This window comes from Lagenorhynchus albirostris, chromosome 7 (assembly GCF_949774975.1).
Source record: "Lagenorhynchus albirostris chromosome 7, mLagAlb1.1, whole genome shotgun sequence".
Classification (NCBI taxonomy): domain Eukaryota; kingdom Metazoa; phylum Chordata; class Mammalia; order Artiodactyla; family Delphinidae; genus Lagenorhynchus; species Lagenorhynchus albirostris.
In genome coordinates, this window is record NC_083101.1 from 5,175,725 (window position 1) to 5,202,807 (window position 27,083).

Below are 27,083 nucleotides of genomic sequence, written 5' to 3' on the forward strand. Positions count from 1 at the left end.
AGAGTCAAAATCCCAGTTTTTTAGGAGGTGGAAATTGACATATTAATTCTAAAATTTATTATAAATACAAATGATTTTAAATGACCAAGAATCTTAAAGATGGCGGGAGGACCTGACCCACTCAATGTCCAGACTTACTATCAAGTCCCAGGCATGAGGTATGATAGTGGTAACAAGAAGAGACAAATGGATCTCTAGGATCTAGTCCAGGTGGGTGGCAGACCTAAATGTGAAAAAAACCCGAAAAGCTTCTAGATCTTGAAGACAACATAAGAGAACATCTTCATGACCTAGGAGTAGGGAAATTTTTCTTAAGCCTTAAAAAAGCATTATCCTGGGCTTCCCTGGTGGCGCAGTGGCTGAGAGTCCGCCTGCCGATGCAGGGGACGCGGGTTCGTGCCCCGGTCCGGGAAGATCCCACATGCCGCGGAGCGGCTGGGCCCATGAGCCGTGGCCGCTGGGCCTGCGCGTCTGGAGCCTGTGCTCCGCAATGGGAGAGGCCACAACAGTAAGAGGCCCGCGTACTGCAAAAAAAAAAAAAAAAAAAAAAAAAAGCATTATCCATAAAGGAAAAGATAAATTTGAATATATATTACAATTGAGAACTTCTTTTCTATCGGATGAACCATTAAGAGAATGAAAAGGGAAGCTACAAAGTAGAAGAGGATATTTGCAATCCCTGAATCTAACATAGGACTCATATCTAGAAAACACTAAAGAACTCCTCTGAACTGATAAAAGAAAGACATAAAAACGGGCACAAGACTTAAACAAGTACGTTATAAAAAGAGAGATCCAAACAGCTGATGAGCATATGATAAAAAGCTCAATAGAATTCGTCAGAAAAATGCAAATTAAAGCCACAATGAAATACCACTACAGTTTTAACGACCAGAAGCACTCAAATGTAAAAGATTGACAAACACCAGGGATTGATGAGTTTGCGGAACAACTGGACTCCCATCCGTTGCTGGTGGGAATGCAAAATGATGCAACCACTTTGGAATGGCAGCATCTGATTGAATCTTTATCTTACACACTCACAACTTCCTCAGGAGAGCCTTTCTTTACCACTCTCCAAGGCCAAACACCTCTAGGCCACACCGGAGTGATTCTAAGACACACATCTGAGCATCTCTGAAATCAGGGTGCGCCCTAATGTAATCAGAGCTCTCATTCCAGATTTGCCCCAGTCACCTCTCCTTCATGGCGCGGTAGCCACAACACTGACACATGTCTGTCGAAATGGACGTCCTTCTTCACTCCTGGGAATCCTGAAACTGGAATTACTGGGTCAAAAGACATGCACATTTTTTCCAGTTATTTTTTAATTACACAACACATGAATACACCCATATTTTAAAATTCGGCACAAACCCTCCTAGTACCAGTCCTTCCCCAAAGGCAGCCACTCTCAGCAGTTTGCAATATATCCTTCTAGACTCTGTTCTTTGCACTTACATGCATATTAATATATGGTACACATATTACTAGAAGCTACCATTAGCCTACTTTCCATAAAGACGGTAGCAATACACATCTACCAGTAATAAATGAGAGGGTCAGGCCTTTGCCACCTCTAGAATCAATCTTTCTAATTTTTTCCCAATCTGATAAGTAAAAATCATCTCATGGTTTAAGTGTGTACTTCCCTTATACACAGAACTCAAATCCATCTCTTCCTCGTATCTGGAATTCCAGATTTTAGGAGGTCTCCCCTTCCATACTGCCTAACCCCCTGAAGTTATACAAATATTCCCCTAAGCTTTCATCTACGATTGGTAGAGCTTTATTTCACACTACTTAGCTCTTTAATCCATCTGGCATTTATTTTTACATACAATAGGAGAAGAAGAATTATTTTTCCAACCAGAGCGCCAACTCTGCCCTCCCTGACCCACTCGATTAAAATGCCATTTTGGTCAGGTATTAATGTCCCATATATACTTGGAATGTTTTCTGGACTTTGTCTTTCACCGATCCATCTCTGTGGCAAAGCCATACTGTGCCTTGTTTATTGTAGCTTTATCGTAAGTTTCAAAATCTGGTGAAGAAAGTCCTCCCTCATTAAACTTTGAAAAATTATTAGCAGTTTTTGCACATTTTCCTTCCACATTAATGTTTAAAAACATCTTTCTCAGTTTTAAAAGCTTGGCTTTCTTGTTGGAAGTTCATTAAATCTGTTTACTTAAGAAGGCTATAGATAGTTTCATGATACTACGTCTTCCCATCCAGATATTTTGTTCTTTGCTCTTCTTAGAGAAGTTTGGGCCTTTTTGTGCACTGGCTGTCCCGGACTCCTTGTACCTTACAATACATGCACTTTCCTTCCAAAAAAATAAAATAAAATAAAATTATTCTCTTCATTTGGATCTGGGTCTTTCCTGTTGAGTTTATTCCTAGGTTTTACTGTTTTTATCACTACTGTGAGTGGAATTTTAAAGTTCTTCCACTTGTACCTGAATATTGCTATTGACTATTGTATACTTTGTATCCAGTCACTTCTCTGAGTTCTCTTACTTTGATTTTTTCATTGACTCTTGGATAGTCTAGCCAGAGTATCATTTTGTCTCTTCTAGTTTTCACACTACAAATTTCATTTTGCTGTTTCTTACATTAGCTAGAACCTCAAAACAATGTTGCACAGAGACTCTAGGGGGCACCCATGGCTTGGTCCTGGTTACAGTGGTTTAGTAATTTCCCACTTAACACACCATATGCTGCTGGTGCATCTACCAGCTTCGGCGGCACCTGGGAGCTCATGAGAAATGCAGGCTCTCAGGCCCTACTTACTGAATCAGGATCTGCATTTTAATAAGATTTCCCAGGTGTCTGATAATGTACTTTCAGGTTCAAGGCACACTGGTCTAGATGACTTCTTTCTATTCTGATTCTAGGTAAGAGTTTAGTAACAGGAAGAGCTATGGCAGTTGGGGTCTACCAAGTGCTTCTTGGCATCTACGGACCCCTAAAATACAGCTTCCTCCTTTTTCGCGGCAATCGTGCATTTTAGGGTTTGATATCCTAATTCTGGGCCACCCCACGTCCTAGACCGTGAGGCCACCTCTCGGGCTGCAAGCATCATCACTCCTCACCACCTACTCCCGCACCCCCATCTCTCCAGCCCCTGGAGCATTTCGAGGGCCGAGATGGGTTGTCCTGCTTCAGCTCCCAGACCTGGTCAGTGCTCAGAAAACACCTGATTTAACTTGAGCTGTCGATCTTTTACGGCTCAGCCAGGGGGCCCCCTTTCTCCTCTCTAGATGCAGATGGATTTCCTTCCTCTCCCATCACCTTTGGCCCGCGAAAGACCCTACAGAAATTCCCACCATCGGTACCCAGCGGCTCCACCACCACGTGCACAAGACACCGTGCTGCACAGACTGGGCAAACCCCAGCATCTCAGAGGGGCCGGCGTGGGAGCCCCAGGGCCCAGCTGTGGACAGAGGCGTCCCGCTCACCCTAAGGTGACCCAGGGTGAGCAACAGCCCCGACGCGGCAATGAGACGCTCCGCCCAGGGTGTTGCTGTTCGTTCACGACTGACCGGACGTCGTGGCCTTGGTTTCTGGACACGGGGTCATCAGGAGAGAGCCTGCCCCCCCCCCGGATGGGGCTGGGACGCAGCACGACCGGCCGGGAGTGACCCAGGAGAGAGGAGGCCGCTCCTCTCAACTCCTCAACAGGGAGAAAGCAAGCCCAGCAGCTCTGCCCTGCAATCCCAGGGCTGGGCTGGGCGATGGGGAGGCCGGAGGTGGCAATGTCCTTCCAGATGGCTCCGAGGGCAGTGAGGGCACTGGTCCCTCTGCTGGTCTCTCAGGGGTCAAGTGAAGGCCAGGGGCATGGGGGCACTGCCAGCACAGTGCCAGGAAGACCTCAGGCCCCTGTAGCACAGCTGGGCCTGGGCCCTGGGGCCACCTCGGGCTAGGACACTGCCTGAGGCCACCTGCAGGGGCAGAGGCCCAGCCATGCGTGCGCTGAAGGCTGCAAAGCCCGTCTTCTTCTGAGCCTGCCCAGGTCCCCTCTAGGTGACAGATGGCCACCAGCAGGGATCCAAGTCCGCAGAAAGAGTCTGGCCAGGTCAGGAGTCCCCAGGTGTCCTGACGTCCCCGAAGGAGCCACCCGCCCTCAGGGCAGGTAGAGCGCTACCACCACGTAGATGACCCAGCTGGTGGACACGAAGACCCCAAAAAGCAGGCTGAAGAGTACCAGCGAGCGGGCCTTGCGCGAGGCCTCCTCAGCCTGGGCCAGGTCCCCCCTGCCCAGGGCCGCACGAGTCTGCAACGAGATGGGGGGTGAGCGGACACAGAGTCCCCACTCCCTCCCGGAGGCACCATCGGGCCCGGCCCCAGTGCGCAGACTGGACAGCTGACCCCGTGAGGCGGTCAGGGGCCTTCCCAGCGACGGGGGTGGCGGCTGCCGGCTCCTGGGCTCTGGCCACGGGCCTGACCCAGATCCACACCCTCCGTCCCATTGCCTACAATCCTCACAACCACCCCGAGTTTGGTGTCATCGTTGTCCCCACTTTGAAGATGAGGAAACGAAGGCTCAGAGAGGTTAAGTGACCCACCCTAGGGCCACACAGCTGGTGGTGGAGCCAGAATTGACAGGCAGGCAGCAGCCTCCGGAGTCCCGCCTCTGAGCTGTCCTGAGAGCGTCTTTCTCCCCACAGTCCTGTCCTGCTTATGACGGGGGAGCTTGGCCATGGAGGGAGGTCAGCCTTGAGCAAAAGCCCAGGGCCTTCCTACTCTGTCTAGTAGCATGTCCTCACATTGGCATCATGCTAAGTCCCCAGGGTCTAACCTCTTGCCTGGCAATGGTCAGAAACAATCAGGAGGGAGGGACGGAGGAAGAAGAAAGAGTGTTATCAAGATGGTGGGTGGGTGGGTGGATGGACGGAAGGACAGGGATAGGTGGTTGGATGAGTAGACAGATGGGTGCATTAATGGATGAACAGAGGGGTGGGTGGATGGATGAAAAGATGGAGACTAGAGAGATGGTGGATGAATGGGTGGGCAGTGGCTGAACAGACAGACGGGTAGCTAGACAGATGGAGGTGGATGGGTAGGAGTGAGTGGATGGATGGATGGCAGTCTCCACCTGAGTAAACACAAGCCCCCACCGGATGGGCAGTTCCTTGGGCCTTAATCATCCACACCTTCAGTGTGAATTGTTTCCGTTGAATTTTCTAGGGCAGATCTTGAGTGACGGGGAGCAGAGACAGCCGAGGAGAGGGCGAGGACCGCACAGACAACTGGGCACTGATTTCCCAATCCTGCTCCCCTTCTCAGGGGGAAACACCAGGGGCCCAGTTGCTGGGGAAGGGGCTGTGTGGACCCCACCTGGGCCCTAGTGGCTGCAGGCTGGGAGGGCTGTACCGAGGACCGCCCCACGCCCACCTACCTCGTGGGAGTAGACGACGGCAATGAGCCCGGTGAGCAGGCAGCAGAAGAGGGTCACCAGCACGGACTCGACCATGTAGTCCTTGGGCAGGGGCCTGTGTTCCACCGTGGCCGGGGCTGGTACACCGGCCACGGCGCTGTTGTACTGTGAGGGCAGAGGCCACGGCGTGGTTAGGGAGCACGCAGCCTGCGACAGCCGTGGACCCGTCACTCCACCCACTGCCAAGCCCCACCCAGTGATGCTGCGGGTCGCCCAGGGGTCAAGGCCCCCCTTCTGCCCGCTCCCTCAGCACCCCCAGCCTATCACTCAGCCCCCAGAAGTCTCAGGGTTCTGCCCTCTACAAAGTGCTCAGTCCAGGGTCCAGCCACCAGTGTCTCCATGTCCCCACTGGGTCCCCACCAGGAGGGACCTCGAAGCTATCCTCCACAGGCAGCCAGTGTTTTGTTTTTTCCTAAAAATCTAATCAAGTCATCTCCTACCAAAGGCCCTGGGGACCCTCACGGTGGATCCCACCTTCCTATCCTCCCCTCCCCACTAAGCTGAACCAACCACCGTCATTGCCAGAAGACACGGACCTTGGCCCCCTGCACGCCAGTACTGTGCCCTCCTTCTCTCCTCTGCCTCAACTCTCCTATTCATCCCGTAGAACCCAGCTCAAATGCCCCCACTGCTGGGAAGCCTCCCACTCCCGCCCAATCCCCAAGCTGAGGGAGCCCTTTTCTACTGCTCCCCTGGGCACAGAAGCATCCCCCTGCCGGCCGCTTGTGGTGACCTCTCACCTCCTGTGCGCCAAACTCTCCAGCCCAGGGAGGGAGGGACGGAGGGAGGGGCGTGGGGGGAGGAGGGAGGGGCGAGGGGGAGGAGGGAGGGGCGAGGGGACGAGGGAGGGGCGAGGGGGACGAGGGAGGGGCGAGGGGAGGGGCGAGGGGACGAGGGAGGGGCGAGGGGGAGGAGGGAGGGGCGAGGGGACGAGGGAGGGGCGAGGGGGAGGAGGGAGGGGGAGTGAACAGGGAGGGGGAGTGAACAGGGAGGGGGGCGGCGCCCGCGGCCTGACTCACCACCGGGAAGGGAGCGAAGAGTGGCTGCGCAGTGGGCCCGGGGAAGAGCGGCGCGGGCGGGGGGTACAGGGCGGAGGCGGAGGGCGCGGGCGGGAAGAGCACGGGCTGCGGGAAGGGCGGCGGCGGGTAGAGCAGGTGCGTGGCCTTGGGGTCGGGCGGCGCGTAGGGCGGGGGCTCGCCCACGAAGCCGATGTTGGGGACCCCGCCGGCCGCCGCCTTGGGCGGCTGCCGGGCGTCGCCCGCGGCCTGGGCCTGGGCCTGGTCAGGGGTCGTCGCGGAGGCCTCGGCCGAGGGGTCGCCGGGGGTGCCCTCCGGCGCCGGGGCGCTGCCTCCGTCCGCGGCCGCTTCCTCGTTGGGCCCTCCGTCCTCCTCCAGGAGCTGCGGGCGGCGAGGGAGCTGCGGGAGCTCTGGGCGCGCGGCGCTCCCGGCGTCCTCTGGGCTGCCGCCCCCTTTCGCGTCCGCTCCTGGGAAGAAATGGCAGGGGTGGTGAGCCCCCAAGAGGCTGCTGGGCCAGGTGGGAGTCCTCCCCCCAAACCCCAGAACACAGCGCCTCCAAGGAGAAAGTCACAATGACCGTGCCCATCCTGACCCCTGGTGAACCCCGCACTCAGGCTTCTCCAAGCTGGGCCCTTGAATCTTTACCCAAAGTGCTACAATAGGACAAGAAAACTAAGGCTCAGAGAGGTGAGGTGCCTTCCTGGTGATCACACAGCCAGTACGTATGGCCGGCTGGGATGGAAGGCAGGCCTTGCCCACACCTGCCAGCCCCTCGTCCAGATTGCCCCTGCTGGGAGGTGGCCCTGTCCCCACAGTCCTGCTGCCGCAGCCGTTGGAACCCGGAAGAAGCTTCAGCCCAGGGCAGCCCCCTCATAGGCTGTGCTGAGACACCGTCCAATGGGGGCTGGTCTGAGGAGATTAGCTGAGCCAATCAGGTTCTTGGCTCTGGAGTGGTCGGCCCCCCAGCCAAGCGAGTGACTTCAAAGAGGCAGGAGGTCACTAAGGGCCAAGTGCCTTCTGAGGCAGAGAAGGAACAGAAACAGGAATGGGGTGGGGGAGGGGCAGGGAGATGCCAGGAGCAGTGGGCGGAGAGCAGCCCACCCAGCAGCTTGGAGGGCGCTCAGAGGCCCTCAGCTGCCCAGCTGCCTTCCCCCCCTGGTCCTGGCCTCCAGCATCCGTACCATAAACTCTGGAGGCACCCCAGCTGGTCCCAGCAACTCCTGAAGGTCCCCCTGCACCTCCTAAGAGCAGTTCTGACCAGCTGAGCACCTCTAGGCCTCAGGTAGGTCCTGGAGGAACAACCTGGAAGGGTCCTGGGGCAGACCCCCTGGACCTGGGTGGGCATTCAAGGACCCACAGCAGGGACAGACAGCCCAGGGCATGGCTTTGGAGGTTCATTTCCTAAGTGTCTTGAAGGGTTATAGAAGGCAGAGAATTAAGTAAATCAGACATGACAGTGACAGTGCTGCTGAGGGTGGAGAAGCCTTGCTGAAATCCCCCTCCCATCCTTCCCCCCACCTCCACCTCCCATACAGCTGGTGGGCGGAGTCAGAGGCTACGGGTCCTTAGGGGAGAGACCCCCAATGGCAGGGAGTACTGAGCCCCTGAGAGCTCCCCACCCTCTTCCTCCAGCAGGCAGGGTCTCACTCAGGGCATCTCCTACACACCCATCTGGTGTTCGTGCCTCCACACCTCTACCCATGCCGTTCCCTCTATTTCTCTACCCTTTGAACCCGGACTTGGCCACGTGACTTGCTTTGGCCAATGGCTCATTAACAAACATCTTGCACACAGAGGCTTTAAAAACCTACATCTCGGGCAGAAGACCTAAATAGACATTTCTCCAAAGAAGATATACAGACTGTCAACAAACACATGAAAGAATGCTCAACATCACTAATCATTAGAGAAATGCAAATCAAAACTACAATGAGATATCATCTCACGCCGGTCAGAATGGCCATCATCAAAAATTCTAGGAACAATAAATGCTGGAGAGGGTGTGGAGAAAAGGGAACACTCTTGCACTGCTGGTGGGAATGTGAATTGGTTCAGCCACTATGGAGAACAGTATGGAGGTTCCTTAAAAAACTACAAATAGAACTACCATATGACCCAGCAATCCCACTACTGGGCATATACCCTGAGAAAACCAAAATTCAAAAAGAGTCATGTACCAAAATGTTCATTGCAGCTCTATTTACAATAGCCCGGAGATGGAAACAACCTAAGTGCCCATCATTGGATGAATGGATAAAGAAGATGTGGCACATATATACAATGGAATATTACTCAGCCATAAAAAGAAACGAAATTGAGCTATTTGTAATGAGGTGGATAGACCTAGAGTCTGTCATACAGAGTGAAGTAAGTCAGAAAGAGAAAGACAAATACCGTATGCTAACACATATATATGGAATTTAAGAAAAAAAAATGTCATGAAGAACCTAGGGGTAAGACAGGAATAAAGACACAGACCTACTGGAGAACGGACTTAAGGATATGGGGAGGGGGAAGGGTGAGCTGTGACAGGGCGAGAGAGAGGCATGGACACATATACACTGACAAACGTAAGGTAGATAGCTAGTGGGAAGCAGCCGCATGGCACAGGGATATCGGCTCGGTGCTTTGTGACCGCCTGGAGGAGTGGGATAGGGAGGGTGGGAGGGAGGGAGACGCAAGAGGGAAGACATATGGGAACATATGTATATGTATAACTGATTCACTTTGTTAGAAAGCAGAAACCAACACACCATTGTAAAGCAATTATACCCCAATAAAGATGTTAAAAAAAAAATAAAAATAAAAATAAAAACCTACATCTCTCCACATTACCGGGGCTGGTGAGGGATGAGGAGTTTGTGCTTAATGGGGACAGAGCTTCAGTTTGCAATGATGAAAACATTCTGGAGGTGGACGGTGGTGATGGTTGCACAACAGCATTAATGTACTTAATGCCTCTGAACTGTACACTTATAAATGGTTAAAATGGTAAATCTTACATATATTTTATCAGCTTTTTAAAGCCTCTCTCTCCTGCTGATCACTACTAAAAACGCTAGACAAAATACAGAAGAAACTACCCAAAGACCCTGAAAAGTGAACAAAAGCAAGCAGATCGTGGAGTGCAGTCAGAACGCAGAAGTGACCATAAAGGGGGTGAATTTCCCATTTTTTTCCTCTCATTTCCCTTGAAGCTCAAAGCTCCAGTCACAGAGCCACGTGGTAGAGCACCAGAATGAGCAGCTAAAACTCCACTGGAAACTCGGTCATTCTAGCCAGAGGAACCAGGAAAGGGCCCCTGCAGAGTGAAAATAGTGGGGAAATCCTAGAGAGGAAGTAGCTTCAGAGGGGGATCCCCTAGTTTTGTATGTGCACTGGGGTGACCAACGTATATCAGCTTGCCCAGGACTTCCCCGGGTTTACTACTGAAAATCTCGCATCCAGGCAAACCCCTTAGTCCCAGGCAAACTGGAATGGTTAGTCATCTTAGAATGGATCCACAAAAGTCTTAGACTCACCCCCAAGCTGCATGTGTAGGAGACAGACCTAGACCAGCATAAGAAAGACCTTAAATCTGGACCGCTAGGGCTTCCCTGGTGGCGCAGTTGTTGAGAATCTGCCTGCCAATGCAGGGGACACAGGTTCGAGCCCTGGTCTGGGAAGATCCCACATGCCATGGAGCAACTAGCCCTATGAGCCACAATTACTGAGCCTGTGCATCTGGAGCCTGTGCCCCGCAACAAGAGAGGCTGCGACAGTGAGAGGCCTGCGCACCGTGATGAGGAGTGGCCCCCACTTGCCGCAACTAGAGAAAGCCCTTGCACAGAAACGAAGAGCCATAAATAAATAAATAAATAATTTTTTTAAAGGCAAAATTCCTTTTAAAAAAAAACTGGACCACTAAAAAAGCCAGAAAACGATGAACAAAATGGCAATAAGTGCATACCTATCAATTACTTTAAATGTAAATGGACTAAATTCTCCAAAAGATAGAGTGGCTGAATGGATAAAAAGACAAGATCCATCTATATGCCGTCTACGGGAGATTCACTTCATATGTAAGCACACACACAGACTGAAAATGAAGGAACAGAAAAACATATTCAATGCAAAAGGAAGCCAAAAAGCCTGGGGTAGCTCTACTTATACAACAAAAAGAGACTATAAAACAAAGACTGTAATAAGAGACAAAGAAGAGCATTACAAAATGATAAAGGGGTCAAATCCAACAAGAAGATATAACATTAGTAAATATTTATGCAACCAACATAGGAGCACCTAAACATAAAAGCAAATAATAACAGACCTAAAGAAAGAAATTGACAGCAATACAATAATAGTGGACTTTAATACCCACCTTACATCAATGGAAAAATAATCCAAACAAAAAAGAAAAAATAAGGAAACAGCAACCTTAAAGGACATGTTAGACCAGATAAACTCAACAGATATATACAGAATATTCGATTCAAAAGAAACAACACACATTCTCATCAAGTGCACATGGAACATTCTCCAGGATAAATAATGGTAGGCCACAAAGTAAGCTTTATAAATTTAAGAAGATTGAAACCATATCAAGCATCTTTGCCAACCACAATTGTATGAAACCAGAAATCAATTACAAAAAGAAAACTGGAAAATTCACAAATATGGAGATTAAACAACGTGCTACTGAACAACCAATGCGTCAAAGAAGAAATCAAAAGAGAAATTTTAAAAAATACCTTCAGGGACTTCCCTGGTGGTGCAATGGTTAGGAGTCCATCTGCCAATGTAGGGGACATGGGTTCAATCTCTGGTCTGGGAGGATCCCACATGCCACAGAGCAGCTGGGCCCATGCACCACAACTACTGAGCCCACACGCCACAACTGCTGAAGCCTGTGTGCTTAGAGCCCATGCTCTGCAACAAGAGAAGCCACAAGAGAGAGCCCGGGCACAGAAACGAAGAGTAGCCCCCACTCACCGCAACTAGAGAAGGCCTGCACACAGCAACGAAAACCCAGTGCAGCCAATAAATAAATAAATAAATAAATAAATACCTCCAGACAAATGAAAATGGATAGAACATACCAAAACCTATGCAATGCATCAAAAGCAGTTCTAGGAGGAAAGTTCATAACAATAAATGCCTATACAACATCAGAAATCTCAAAAAAACACTCTATACCTCAAGGAACTAGAAAAAATGAAGCCCAAAGCTAGCAGAAGTTAGGAAATAACAAAGATCAGAGTGGAGATAAATAAAATAGAGATTAAAAAGACAATAGAAAATATTAAAGAAACTAAGAGCTGGTTCTTTGAAAAGATAAAATGGACAAATCTTTAGTAGACTAAGAAAAAAAGAGAAGATTCAAATAAATAACATAAAAAATGAAAGAGGACACAATACCACCAATACCACAGAAATACAAAGGCTCATAAGAGACTACTATGAAAAATTACATGCCAACAAATTTGCCAACCTAGAAAACATAAATTCCTAGACACATACAATCTGCCAACACTGAATCATAAGAAAGAATATCTGAGCAGACTGATTACTAGGAGACTGAATCAGTAATCAAAAACCTCCCAGCAAACAGAAATCCAGGACCAGATGGCTACCAAACATTCAAAGAATTAATACCAATCCTCAAACTCTACCAAAAATGTAGAAGAGGCAGAAACACTTCCAAACACATTTTATGAAGCCAGCATTACCTTGATATCAAAACCAGAAAAGGATGCCACAAGAAAATTACAGACCAATATCCCTGATAAACATAGACATAAAAATCCTCAACAAAAAATATTAGCAAACAAAACTCAACAATACATTAAAAGAGTCATACATCATCATCAAATAGAATTTATTACAGAGATGCAAGGATGATTCAACAACTGCAAAAAAATCAATGTGGTATACCACATAAACAAAATGAAGAACAAACATCATATGATCATCTCAACAGATGTTGATAAAGCATAACAATTCAATATCTATATATGATAAAAACACTCAACAAAGTGGGTATAGCGGAAATGTACCTCAACATAATAATAAAGGTCACGTACGATAAGCTCACAGCCAATATCATATTAATGGTTAAAAAAAAAAAACTGAAAAGCTTTTGCTTTAAGATCAGGAACAAGACAAGGGTGCTCACTCTCACCACTTTTATTCAACAGAGTATTGGAAGTCCTAGCCACAGCAATCAGACAAAGAAATAGAAGGAATCCAAATTGGAAAAGAAGAAGTAAAACTGTCACTATTTTAGATGACATGATATTATATATAGAAAACCCTAAAAACTCCACGAAAAAAACCTTTAGAATTAATAAATGAATTCAGTAAAGTTGCAGAATATGAATTCAATATACAAAACTCTGTTGCATTTCTATACACTAATAGCAAACTACAAGAGAAATTAAGAAAATAATCCCGTTATCAAATAGAATAAAATACCTATCAAATAGAATACTTAAGAATAAATTTAACCAAGCAGATGAAAGATCTGTACACTGAAAACAATAAGCCCTCAGTGAAAGAAATTGAAGAAGACAAATAAAAGATAGTCTGTGCTCATGGATTGGAAGAATTAATGTTGTTAAAATACCCATACTACCCAAAGCAATCTATAGGTTCAATGCAACTCCTATCAAAATTCCAACAGCATTTCTCACAGAAATAGGAGAAACAATCCTAAAATTTGTATGGAACCACAAAAGACCTCAAATAGCCAAAGCAATCTTGAGAAAGAAGAACAAAGCTGGAGGCATCATGCTCCCCAATTTCAAACTATATTACAAAGCTACACTAATCAAAACAGTGTGGTATTGGCATAAAAACAGATACACAGATGAATGTCAAAGAAGAAAAAGCTCAGAAGTAAACCAACATATATATCATGAATTAATTTATGACAAAGGAGCCAAGAATACACAATGGGGAAAGGACAGTCTCTTCAATAAATGGTGTTGGGAAAATTGGACAGTCACATGCAAAAGAATGAAACTGGACCACTATCTTACACCATATCCCCAAATTAACTCAAAATGGTTTAAAGACTTGAGTGTAAGACCTGAAACCATAAAACTCCCAAAAGAAAACATAGGCAGTAAGCTTCTTGACATCAGTCTTGACAATGATTTTTTTAGATTTGAAGCCAAAAGCAAAGGCAACAAAAGCAAAAACACCCAAGTTGGGATTACATCAAACTAAAAAGTTTCTGCACAGCAAAGGAAACCATCAACAAAATGAATTGGCAACCTACTGAATGGGAGAAAATATTTGCAAATCATATATTTGACAACAGGTTGATATCTAAAGTATTAAAAAAACTCATAAAACTCAATAGCAAAAAATAAACCCACAATTGAAAATTGGGCAGAGGGGTCTTCCCTGGTGGTCCAGTGGTTAAGACTCCACGCTCCCAATGCAGGGAGCCCAGGTTCGATCCGTGGTCAGGGAACTAGATCCCACAAGCATGCTGCAACTAAGAGCCTGCATGCTGCAACTAAGATCCCGTGTGCCACGACTAAGACCTGGCACAGCCAAATAAATAAATAAATTTTTTTAAAAAACTGGACAGAGGATCTGAGCATTTTTCCAAAGACATAAGGGGGGCCAACAGGTACATGAAGAGATGCTCAATCAGGGAAATGCAAATCAAAACCACAATATCACCCCACACCTGTTAGAATGGCTATCATCAAAAAGAAATAACAAGTGTTGGTGAGGAGGTGGAAAAAATGGAATCCTTGTGCACTGTTGGTGGGGACATAAACTGGCATCACCACTACGGAAAACAGTACGGAGATTCCTGAAAAAATTAAAAATAGAACTACTGTATGACCCAGCAATTCCACTTCTGGGTATTTATCTGAAGGAAACGAAAACACTAACTCAAAAAGCTATATGCACTCACACGTTCATTGCAGCATTATTTTCAATAGCTAAGATGTGGAAACAACCTAAGTGTCCACCGATGGATGAACAGATAAAGAAAATGGTATATATCTAGACACACACACAATAGAATATTATTCAGCAAAATGATATCTTGCTATTTGCAACAACAGGGATGGACCTCGAGAGCATTACGCTAAGTGAAATAGGTCAGACAGAGAAAGACAAATACTGCATGATCTCACTTACATGTGAAATCTGAAAATAAAATTAAAAAATAAAAAACCTGAGTTCATGGATATAGAGAACAGATTGGTGGTTGCCTGAAGTGGGGAGGGAGGTGGGCAAAATGAGTGAAGGGCGTCAAAAGGTACAAACTCAGTTATAAAATAAATAAGTCCTGGGGATGTAGTGTACAGCATGGTGACTATAGTTAATAATACTGTATTGTTGGGACTTCGCTGGTGACGTGGTGGATAAGAATTTGCCTGCCAATGCAGGGGACACAGGTTCGATCCCTAGTCCAGAAAGATCCCACATGCCGTGGAGCAACTAAGCCCATGAGCCACCACTACTGAGCCTACACTCTAGAGCCCGTGAGCCACAACTACTGAGCCTGTGTGCCACAACTACTGAAGCCCACACGCCTAGAGCCCATGCTCCACAACAAAGAGAGGCCAGCAATGTCTCAGCCCGCACACTGCAACGAACAGTAGCCCCCGCTCGCCACAACTAGAGAAAGCCTGCACGCAGCAACAAAGACCCAACGCAGCCAAAAACCAAAAAACCTTAAAAAAAAATACTGTATTGCATATTTGAAAGTAGCTAGAAGAGTGGTTCTTGAAAGTTCTCATCACAAGAAAACAATTTTTCTAACTATTATGGTGATAGATGTTAACTGGACTTATTGTGGTGATCATTACACAATATATACAAATATCAAATCATTACATTGTACACCTGATATTAATGTAATGTTATGGCAATTGTACCTCAATACAAAAACAGAAAACTGGACCAAGATTGGACATGCTACTCATGCAAGGTGAAACGACTAGTGATCTGAAACTACCAAGGTTGATTGCCTACTGAAACAAAACATATCAAGACTTTCCAGGGAATTATAACAGGACTGAGAACCTACACAACATAATATTCGCAATGTACAGCACACAATCCCAAAATCATTCAACATACAAAGAACTAGGAAAATGTGACCAGTCCTCAACGGAAAAGACAATCAACATATGTCCACCTGGAGATGACCTAGACGTTGGAATTATCAGAAAAAACGGCTGTTATAACTAGGCTGAATGAGGAAAGATAAACACACTTGAGAAAAGCTCTCAATAAAGAATTAGAAAGTTTGATGGGAAAAAAAAGGAACCAACTGGAAATTTTCAACTAAAACACATAGTATCTGAATTTTTTTAAACATCTTTATTGGGGTATAATTGCTTTACATTGAATTTTTTTTTTAATTCACTGATTGGTCTCAATATCAAAATGGAGGTGACAGGGGAAAAAAGTCAGTGAACTTGAAGAAGCACCAATCCAACAGATTAAAGTGAAGAAAAAAAAAAAAAAAAGCATAGTGCCTCAGGGACCTGTGTGGTAACACAAGAAGGTCTTCACTCCATGTACCAGTCAAGTTCCAGGACAGATTTTAGGAAAAATATATTTGAAGTAATAATGGCTTCTAACTTCCTAAATGTGGTGAAAGACAAATTCATAAAACTCAGAAAATCCAGAACAGGCACTCTGTGGGAGCAAACCACCCAGATACATCACCATAACACTTCTCAAAACCAAGGATAACAGCAAAGGCTTGAAAACAGGCAGAGAAAAATGACACGTTATAGACAGGGGAACAACAATTTGAATTTCCATAGTCAAGAGACGACCGAGGTCAGAAAACAGTGGATCCACCCAGAAATCGATATCTAAAGGAAATGTCCTTCAAGGACTTCCCTGGTAGTCCAGTGGTTAAGACTCTGTGCTTCCAGAGCAGGGGAGGGCGGGTTTGACCCCTGGTTGGGGAATTAAGGTATCACATGCCACAAGGCCCCAAAAAATAAAAATAAAATAAAACATAAAGGAAATGTCCTTCAGGAATAAAGGCATGTATTCATTTTCTATTGCTGTATAACAAATTATCATAAATATAGTGGCTTACAACACCCATCCACCTCACATCCATATAATGACTACAGTCAAAAAATAAATAAAACCAGGCTTCCCTGATGGCGCAGTGGTTGAGAGTCTGCCTGCCGATGCAGGGGACACGGGTTCATGCCCCGGTCCGGGAGGATCCCACGTGCCGCGGAGCGGCTGGGCCCATGAGTCATGGCTGCTGAGCCTGCGCGTCCGGAGCCTGTGCTCCGCAACGGGAGAGGCCACAACAGTGAGAGGCCCGCGTACCGCAAAAATAAATAAATAAATAAATAGATAGATAAATAAATAAAACCCAGAGGCTAGGATGTGGAGAAATCAGAGCCCTTGTGCACTGTTAGTGGGAATGTAAAATGGTACAGCCATATGGCAATTCCACAAAAAATTAGAAATAGAATATTTCCAGGGAATTCTCTGGCAGTCCAATGGTTAGGACTCGGCCCTTTCACTGCTGTGGCCTGAGTTCAATCCCTGGTCGGGAAACTAAGATCCCACAAGCCTCATGGTGCGGCTAAATAAAAAAATAAATGTTTTAAATAAATAAATAAATAAAAATAGAATTTCCACATTAACCAATAATTCCACTTCTGGGTATATACCCAGAAGAACTGAAAGCAGGAGCTTTAAGAGATATTTATACACCCATGTTCATAGCAGCACCATTCACAAAAACTAAAAGGTGGAAGCAACCCAAGCGTCTACCAACAGATGAACGGATAAGCAAAGTCTGGTCTGTCCATACAATGGAATATTATTCAGCCTTTAAAAGGAAGGAAATTATGACAACAAGGAGGAAACTTAAGGACGTTACTCTAAGTGCAATAAGCCAGTGACAAAAAGCAAATATTGTATGATTCCACTGTCTGAGGTCCTCAGAGGTGTCAAACTCAGAGACAGACAGGGGAATGGTGGTTACCAGGACCTGGGATAGCGGCGGGGCGGGGGGGGGGGGGGGGGAATGGAGACATTATTTAATGGGTAGAGAGTTTCAGCGTGGAAAGATGAAAGAACTTATGGAGATGGGTGGTGGTGACAGTTACACAACAATGTAAGTGCACTTAGTACCACTGAACTGTACACTTAAAAATTGTTAAGATGATAAATTTTATGTTATGTGTCTTTTACAACAATTTTCTTGACGGGGAAAAATTACCAAAATGCTCATGTACTAACTCACAGTTCTGTAGGTCAGAAGTCCAGGCTGACTCCACTCAGGGTCTTACCAGGCCAACATCAAGGTGTCAGTTGTAGTGGGCTCTTACCTGGAGCTCTAAGGAAGAATCTCTATGCAAGCTCACTCAGGTTGTTGGCAAATTCCAGTTCTGTGGGTCTGAGGTTCTCTGCTCCCAGAGGCTGCCCACCGTCCTTCCCATGTGACTATTTCGATCATGAAAGCCAGGGATGCACATCAGACCCCTCTCATGCTTCAGAATTCCCTGTCTTCCCTTCTACTACCAGGTAGAGAGATAGTTCTGCTTTTAAAGGGCTCGCCTGATTAGGTCAGGCCCACCCAGAAACACTCTCTGTATTTTAAGATCAACTGACTTGAGACTTTAATTCCATCTGTAAAATCCCTTCACAGCAGTACCTATACTAGTGTTTGATTGAATAACTAGGGAAGGGAAACCTGGGTGTCATCTTTAGAGCTCTGCCTACCACAGGTAAAATAAAGTCATCCTCAGATGAAAGAAAACTAAGAGAATTCCTTGCCAGAGAACTTCTGTTAACAGAAAGGCTAAAAGAAGTTCTTTGGGCTGAAAAGAAATAATACCCGAGGTAAACCTGAAACTTCAGAAATAAAGGAAGAACCACAGATGTATAATTACGGGGGTGAATATAAAAGATAATTTTTTCCTCTTAGATCCTCTAATATATGCCGGTGGAAGGCCAAAATTATAACATTTTATGATGAGTTTGCAATGTGTACAGATGTATTACGCATGAAAACTAGAACACTTATTAAGCTTATAAATGGATGGGCATGAGGGTAAAGAGACCTCTAAGGTTACAAGGGTCTACATTTTACTGGAAGTGATACAATACTAACTCTAAGTAGCCTATGAAAAGTTAGGTATGTATTTTAACCCCTAGAGCAACCACTAAAACAATAACATGAAGCTATGCAGCCATAACAGCAAGAGATAAAATGGAATACTAGAAAATATTTAAGTCATACCCAAAAAAGGTAGGGAGTGGGGCACAGCACGGGAGTGGAAGAGGTGGAAACCAGAGGCACAAAACAGAGGCAAAGAGAAAACAGCAATAAAATTATATACTTAAATGCAACCATATCAATAATTACTTTAAATGTTGATGGTCTAAACTTTCCAGGTAAAATGCAGAGATTGACATAATGAATAAAAACCAAGACTTACAAGCAACCTACAATAGATAAACTTTAAATATAAAGACACAGAGCTGAAAGTAAATGGGTGGAAAAAGATATGCCAAATAAACAGTAAGCAAAAAAGGCTGGAGTGGCTCTTTTAATATCAAATAAAATAGGCAAAGCCCGGGCGTCTAGAGCCCGTGCTCCGCAGCAAGAGAAGGCACCGCAATGAGAAGCCCACGCACCGCAACGAGAAGCCCACGCACCGCAACGAGGAGTAGCCCCCGCTCGCCGCAACTAGAGAAAGCCCGCGCGCGGCAACAGAGATCCAACACAGCCAAAAAAGAAAAATAAAAAGTCAGAGTTAAAGAAGATGTGGTGTGTATATATATGTATGTGTATATATATATGTATGTATGTGTAATACACACACACACACAATGGAATACTACTCAACCAAAAAAGAAAGAGAGACAGAATGAAATAATGCCATTTGCTGCAACATGTATGGACCTAGAGATGATCATACTAAGTGAAGTCAGTCAGACAGAAAAAGACAAACATCAGATGATATTTCTTATATGCAGAATCTAAAATATTATACAAAGGAACTTATTTACAAAACAGAAACAGACACATACATAGAAAACAAACTTATGGTTACCAAAGGGGAAAGGGAGGAGGGAGGGATAAGTAAGGAGTTTGGGATTAGCAGATACAAACTATAATACTATATATAAAAGAGATAAACAAGATCCTACTGTACAGCACAGGGAACTATATTCAATATCTTGTAATAACCTATAATTGAAAAGAATCTGAAAAAGGGTATACATATATATATATATATATCACTTTGCTGTACACTTGAAACTAACACAATATTGTAATTTATACTTCAATTTTTTTAATGGCTTAAAAAATTTAAAAACAGGGGATTCCCTGGCAGTCCAATGGTTAGGACTCCGTGCTTTCACTGCCAAGGGCGTGGGTTGGATCCCTCGTTGGGGAACTAAGATCCCACAAGCCGCACAGCCAAAATTTTTTTTAAAAAGTACAAATTTCCAGTTATAAGATAAAATTATAATTATAAAAATATTTCCAGTTATAAGACGGGTACTAGAGATGTAACGTACAACATGATAAATTAACACTGCTGAATGTTATGTATGAAAGTTGTTAAAGAGAGGGGATCCTGGGAGTTCTCATCACAAGGAAAAAATATCTGGGGAGTTCCCTGCCAAGGACACGGATTTGATCCCTGGTTGGGAAACTAAGATCCCACAAGCTGCACAGCGCGGCCCAAAAAAAATAAAGGTTTAAAAAAATAAACAAAAAACTCTTTAAAGGATGAAAGAGTATTTTAGGTAGGAAGGATTTGGAGCTGACCACATAATTCTCGATTCCAAGCAGGTGAAAAAATATATATGATGGTGTGAGGAATGGAGGGATTAGTGGAGAAGACTTCTTTTTCCTTAAAATTCTTCTTAAAATGGACATGTGAGAATAATGTTCTCAGTGATTGTAACTATTTGAAGATTTCCAGAAGGTGTGATTCTAACTTTTCAAATATGACGTAGATTATCGAAGTTCAGTAAGAATTAGCATAAAATATTAGCATTATCGTAATATAAGAGGATGAAACACAGGACAGAGTATAATAAATTCATGTAATCCTTTTGAAATAACTGTAAAGAAGTTGGGGAAAGTTTTCTGTCTAAACAGAAAGTGTTCTAGCTGTTGTAAAGCACTAAATTCACTTTAAAAATACTAACCATGGGGCTTCCCTGGTGGCGCAGTGGTTAAGAATCTGCCTGCCAATGCAGGGGACACGGGTTCAAGCCCTGGTCTGGGAAGGTCCCACATGCCGCGGAGCAACTAAGCCCATGAGCCACAACTACTGAGCCTGCGCATCTGGAGCCTGTGTTCCACGACGGGAGAGGCCGCGACAGTGAGAGGCCCGCGCACCGCAATAAAGAGTGGCCCCCGCTCGCCGCAACTGGAGAAAGCCCTTGCACAGAAACGAAGACCCAACACAGCCAAAAATCAATATAAATAAATTTTTAAAAAATGGTCCACATCAAAAAAATCTTAAAAAAAATATTAACTATGCATGCTTATTAAAATAAATGCTTGGCTTTTAGAAAAATAAAATAAATAAAAAGGACATTCTTTAAAAAAACAAAACAAAACTGGAGGACTTTACCTGATTTCAAGGCTTATTCTAAATCTACAATAAACGAGACAGTTCATATTAATGAAATGATAGACACATCCATCAATGTAGCACTAAAATAGTAGAGTATCAAAACAGACGCACATATCTATTTGGTCAGTTGATTTTTGCCAAATGGGGAAAGGAAAGTCTTTTTAATAACTGGTGTAAGAGCAACTGGCTATCTTTGTGGGAAAAAAGGGAATATTGACTCTTTCCTCACAACATACACAGAAATTAACTAAAATACATCATAAACCCAAATGTAACACCTAAAACTAGAAAACTTCCGGAAAAAATATAGAATATCTTTGTGACCTTAGACTGGATAAATAAATACTATGTATGACACCAAAAGCATATCCATAGGAGAAAAAAATGCATCTATTGGACTTCAAAATAAAAAACTTTCTTCAAAAGACATCACTAAGAAATACAAAGTCACATCACAGAGTGGGAGAAAACATAACACATACATCAGACCAAGGAGTTGTATCAACACTGTATAAAGGCCTCTTAAACTCAATACTACGTCAAATATCCCAATAAGAAAGTGGACGAAATACTTGTCTACTTCACTAAAGCAGACACTCAAATGGCCAATAAGCACATAAAAAGATGCTCTGTGTCTTTAGTCCTCAGAAATGCCATGAAAATTAGAAATGCCAATTAAAATGAGATATCGCTACACATCCATTAGAACGGCTAAAATTAAAAACAAAACCAACCAAGCCAACCTTGGCACATTTGGTAAGGACGTAAACAAACACTGCAAGTAGGAAAATAAAACAGTAAAAACCACTCTGGGAAACAGTCTGACAATTTCCTAAGAAGTTAAATATACATCTACCGTAAGATTCGGCTATTCCACTCCTAGGTGTTTACTCAAGGGAAATAAAAATATAGAACCACACAAATTTGTATAGAAACTCTGTTTGCAGTAGACCCAAACTGGAAACAACCTCCAAAGTCCACAACCAGATGAATGGATAAGGCAGTTGTGCTGTATCCACACTGGAATGTGTCTGCAGAGGCGGCTCTATGCTCCCTGCCTCCTGACATGTAATTCTCTCCCCTTGAGTGTCCCGGACTGCATGACTTTTTTACTGCGTGACTTTTCTTTTTTTGGCCATGTTGCTCGGCTTGTGGGATCTCAGTTCCCCGACCAGGGATCAAACCCGCACCCTCGGCAGTGAGAGCACAGAGCCCTAACACTGGACCCCCAGGGAATTCCGTGCATGACTTCTAATGAAGAGACTACGGCAGCAGGTATGGGGTCACTTCTGAGATTAGGTGCTTTTTCTTTTAATATTTTATTTATTTATTCGTTTATTTATTTATTTTGGCTTCACCAGGTCTCAGTTGCCGCATGCGGGATCTAGTTCCCCGACCAGGGATCGAACCCAGGCCCCCTGCATTGGGAGTGTGGGGGCTTACCCACTGCACCACCAGGGAAGTCCCAAGATTGGGTTTTAAAAAGATCATGGCTTCCTGTCAATTGCTCTGTCTCTGGCAACTCCAGGAGGAAGTGAACCATGGTGGGAGGGGCCCACGTGATGCAACAGGACACTGAGGCCCTAGCCAATGACCCAGGAGGCACCGAAACCTGCCAACAACCAGGTGAGTGCGTTTGCAGGCAGCCTTTCAGCCTCTGCTGAGTCTTGAGGTGACTGCACCCCGGCTGATGACTTGGCTACAACTTCAGGAGAAACTCAAGCCACAGGCACCCAGCCCAGCCACACCAGGCTGTGTGGTAATAAATGGGGGCTGTTTAAAACCTAAGTGTTGAGGGTACAGATCTTCCTCAACTCACGATGGGGTTACCTCCTGAGAAACCCATCAAAAGTTGAAAATATTGGGCTTTCCTCCTGGCGCAGTGGTTAAGAATCCTCCTGCCAATGCAGGGGACGCCGGTTCAAGCCCTGGTCCGGGAAGATCCCACATGCTGCGGAGCAACTAAGCCCGTGCACCACAACTACTGAGCCTGCACTCTAGAGCCCGCGAGCCACAACTACTGAGCCCTTGTGCCACAACTAATGAAGCCCAGACGCCTAGAGCCCGTGCTCCGCAACAAGAGAAGCCACCGCAATGAGAAGCCCGCACACCACAACGAAGAGTAGCCCCCGCTCGCCACAACTAGAGAAAGCCTGCACGCAGCAATGAAGACCCAACGCAGCCAAAAGGACGGACCTGGGCAGTATGGAGGCGGTGCACTGGGCCTGGCAGCATCCGGGGGGAGGAGGGGAAGGGAGCTGACAAGAGCAACAGGGCAGATCAGATCTCTCTTCTCTCCCCTCTCAGTGCCCAGGGCAGAGCTGGCCTGGTGGATATGGGATGAGGTTCTTTTTGGCCATGCCACGCAGCATGCAGGATCTTAGTTCCCCGACCAGGGATTGAACCCGGGGCCCCAGCAGTGAAAGCACCAAGTCCTAAGCACTGGACCGCCAGGGAAGTCCCTGGGCTGAGGTTCTGGGTCATGATCAACGGCTGGAGCTCAGGGGCCAGACTGCCCGGGCTGCTTCCTCACCCTTAAAAGGGGAACATCACTACTTCTCGGGGTTATTGTGGGGATGAAATGAGTGTACGCATGTACAGTGCTTGGGCGCTCCGCTAACCCTGGCTACCATCATCTGAGGTTAGGAAGCGGCTGGGAGATGAGAAACTGGAAGGGTGTTCCGGCCAGTTTGGGGAATCGGTAAGAAGTGGGGGAAACCAAAGCCAATGAGGAATGAGATCACACGTAACGTCAGCAAGGTTTGCGACTTCTGAGTTTGATCCAGAGAGCTGGGCTCTTCCAAGAGGACCTCCGTGGGGGGCTTCAGGGTTGCTGATCTATTGGAGAGTGGGTGTGGCCTAAATATCCCTGCGGGAGACACCAGGGCAGCTCCCAACCTCACCGACCCAGCCAAGGGCTGGAGTTTTCAAATAAGGCAGCAAGAACAAAAGGAACATTGTGGGGAAAATGAGACGTTGTGTTTGCTGTCTACGCTAGAGGGCCTTCCTCTAAGCCCAGGGGCCACTGGCTGACCTACTTATGAAGCTCTCAGCCAAAATCCACCACCCTTGGTACACAAAACCCCCAGACCACCCTCTGAATATGCAGCTAGGCAGAGGCACCCAGCCGCCAGCCATTCAATCCCACACATTTCCACTGGGCAACTCCTGTGGACTAGTGTTCTAGGCTCAGAAATACAATTCTGGACGGACCGAGAGATGATCATACTGAGTGCAGTCAGTCAGACAGAGAAAGACAAGTATCATGTGACATCACTTACAGGTGGCATCTAAAAAACTGATACAGATGAACTTGTTTACAAGACAGTAACAGACTCAGACATAGAAAACACATTTATGGTTACCAGAGGGGAATGGGATGGGGGATAAATTAGGAGCTTGGGATTAACAGCTACAAACGACTATATATAAAATAGATAAACAGCAAGGACCTACTGTAGAGCACAGGGAACTATATTCCATACCTTATAATAACCTATAATGGAAAAGAATCTGAAAAAGAATATATACATAACTGAATCACTTTGCTGTACCCCTGAAACTAACACAACACTGGAAATCAACTATACTTCAAATCAACTATACTTTAAAAAAAAAAAAAGAATTCTCTACACAAACCCCACAAAAATACCATGATTTCAGCACGGTCAGGTGCCTGTGGGGCTGCTAAGTGGATGAAGCTTTGCCACTAAGATGTCCGAGGGAATAGCAGTGATAGTGCTCGGAACTGCAGCTACCATTTTTAAGCATTTATCGGGTGCCAGGCCCTGAGGAACAGACATGACATCTGCATTAACCCTGAGCCAGCTTTGCCACCCTGTGAACCCTGGCTCTGTGACCTTAGAGACAAACTCTCCACGTCTCCCTTTCCTCATCTGTAAATGAGGATAATAATAGTAACCATCATTTAAAAATAATAACAGGGACTTCCCTGGTGGCGCAGTAGTTAAGAATCCGCCTGCCAACGCAGGGGACACGGGTTCGAGCCTTGGACCGGGAAGATCCCACATGCCGCGGAGCAGCTAATCCCGTGCACCACAACTACTGAGCCTGCGCTCTAGAGCCCGCGAGCCACAACTGCTTAAGCCCGCGCGCCTAGAGCCCGTGCTCCGCAGCAAGAGAAGCCACCGCAGTAAGAAGCCTGCGCACCGCAACGAAGAGTAGCCCCCGCTCTAGCGAAAGCCCGCGGGCAGCAACTAAGACCCAAAGCAGCCAAAAATAAATTAATTAAAATAAGATAATAAAAATAGTAACAGTGGACACATGCTCAGGCTCTGTTCTGAGCTTCCTTACAGTAGCTCAGGTCAGCCTCAGGTGTGTCTTATTATCCCGTTTCACAGGTGAGAGAACTGAGACTCCCAGCAGGTAACCTGAGCCTAGGAGGCGCTCCCTCGGTTGCTGGCACGGGAGTGCCCCGGGGAGACGCCGAGCCCCTGCCCCAGTTATCATAACAAAAACCGCAGCTACCCCGGCCGCCTGGGTAAATACCTGGCCCGATGACGCGGAGATAGGGCTGCAGAATAAATAAATTTGCTGGCGGGGCTGCCCGGCCATGGCCTCGGGTTCTCGGGTTCTCGACACCCGAGCCTCGGCGGGACATTCCAGCCGGAAAGGGGGGCCGGGAGCTTGGTGGGAGGTGCTCGAGGGCCCGGGGTGCTGGCGACAGATGAGTCAGGCGGGGCCGGTCCCCATTCGCAGCAGCAACCCCTCGGGAGCCCCTTGCACAAGCAATCTAGGTGCGCCCCGCCCCAGGTTCGCGGGGGCGGTGGGTCAGGCGGACTCCGCACCGCCCGCCGCTCCGGGTCCCGCCGCCGTCACCACCACCCCCTGCCCGGCCAGCCTGGGACTCCCGAGGGCAAGGCCGGGGTCTCAGTTCACCGCCCCCCGCCCCGCCCAGGGCTGGCTGCGCCGCGGGCCGCCGGAGTTGCCGGACTGAGCCTCCCCGCGCCCCGCACCCCGTCTGCCCAGCTACCTAGCACGCCCCCGGCCCCCGCCCCGCCTCTCTCGGTCCCCGATTCAGTCTGCGGGATCTCCTGCCGTCTCTTCCCGGCTCTCTCTCCCTCCCTGGCCCTGTCTCTGCTCCCCTTGCCAGGGTGGCCCCCTTCCCCGCTCCAAGGACTGCAGCCTAGCCCGTTCACCACCTTTGTCCGGTGAACAGTCATTAGAGGAAGGACGGGGCGTGGGGGAGGGAGAGGAACGTGCCCCCCACATCGCCACTGCCGGGCATCTGCTGCCCGCCCGAGGGCTGCCCCTCCCCGGCGGAGGGGGCTGCGGCCAAGGTGCCCGAACTCCCCGCAGCGGCCTCCGGGCCCCTCAGTTCCGGGTGGGAGAGAGAGGCGTCCCAGGGCAGGCCAGCCTCGGGGCCCGGGGCGGGGTCGCCCTCGCCTTCCCCGGGGGACGGGACCCCCGGGAGCGCGCACCGGGCCCGCCGCTCTTACCTGCGTCCATGGCGAGACCAGCTGGGCTGCACGCCTCCCGCGCCCGGCGCCTCCCGCCGCCGCCGTCGGGCCCGGCTCCGCTTTCGCGGGCGGCTCGGGTTTCCTGGTGCCGGCAGCGCGGCCGGTTAATCATTGACCGCCTGGATTGCCCGCGGCTGTGTCAACAGGCGGCTCCGCGCGCGCCCCGGCGCTGGGGCCCGAACCTGCGGGCGCCCGCCAGCCTGGCCGCCTCGGCAGGACCCGCGCCCGGCGGCCCCCCGGGGAGGAAGCCGAGTTGGAGGCGGGTGGGAGGAGGGAAGCAGCCCAGACCCAACTGGGAAAGGGCAGGGGGAGACTGGGGCAAGCCGGAGAGCACGGCTGGATGCATCTGTGGCCAGAAAAGGCCTTGGGGATCCGAGTTGCGGAATCCTCCCTTTTATTTTGCCCAGCAAGACAAGCCAGAAATACAGATTGTCATATGAAATCTCCTGGGTTTTAAAACAATGTGTGTGAGACTTCTAGTCCCTGAAACTTACCAGACTGGAGAACTCAAAGCAGGTCTCACTCCAAACACCGAGAAATG

At 47.3% G+C, this 27,083-nt stretch overlaps 1 protein-coding gene across 1 annotated transcript; it reads right to left on the reverse strand.

Moving 5' to 3' along the window:
* Positions 1-666: 666 nt before the first annotated feature.
* PRRT1B (proline rich transmembrane protein 1B) lies at positions 667-26,654 on the reverse strand. The gene is made up of 4 exons (XM_060153674.1): positions 26,522-26,654; positions 6,460-6,923; positions 5,402-5,545; positions 667-4,276 (listed from the first exon to the last, which is right to left on the reverse strand). Exons 1-4 carry the CDS (start codon positions 26,652-26,654, stop codon positions 4,127-4,129), a joined length of 891 nt encoding a protein of 296 aa, XP_060009657.1. The 3' UTR covers positions 667-4,126.
* Positions 26,655-27,083: the final 429 nt, after the last annotated feature.

Bases quoted from the DNA above. Each gene is read 5' to 3' on its own strand.
- PRRT1B (XM_060153674.1), bottom strand. From the start codon at position 26,654: ATGATTAACCGGCCGCGCTGCCGGCACCAGGAAACCCGAGCCGCCCGC. The intron at 5,546-6,459 runs GTGAGTCAGGCC...CTGCCCTCACAG, and splicing joins TCTTCGCTCCCTTCCCGGTG to TACAACAGCGCCGTGGCCGG. The intron at 4,277-5,401 runs GTAGGTGGGCGT...ATCTCGTTGCAG, and splicing joins CCGTCGTCTACTCCCACGAG to ACTCGTGCGGCCCTGGGCAG.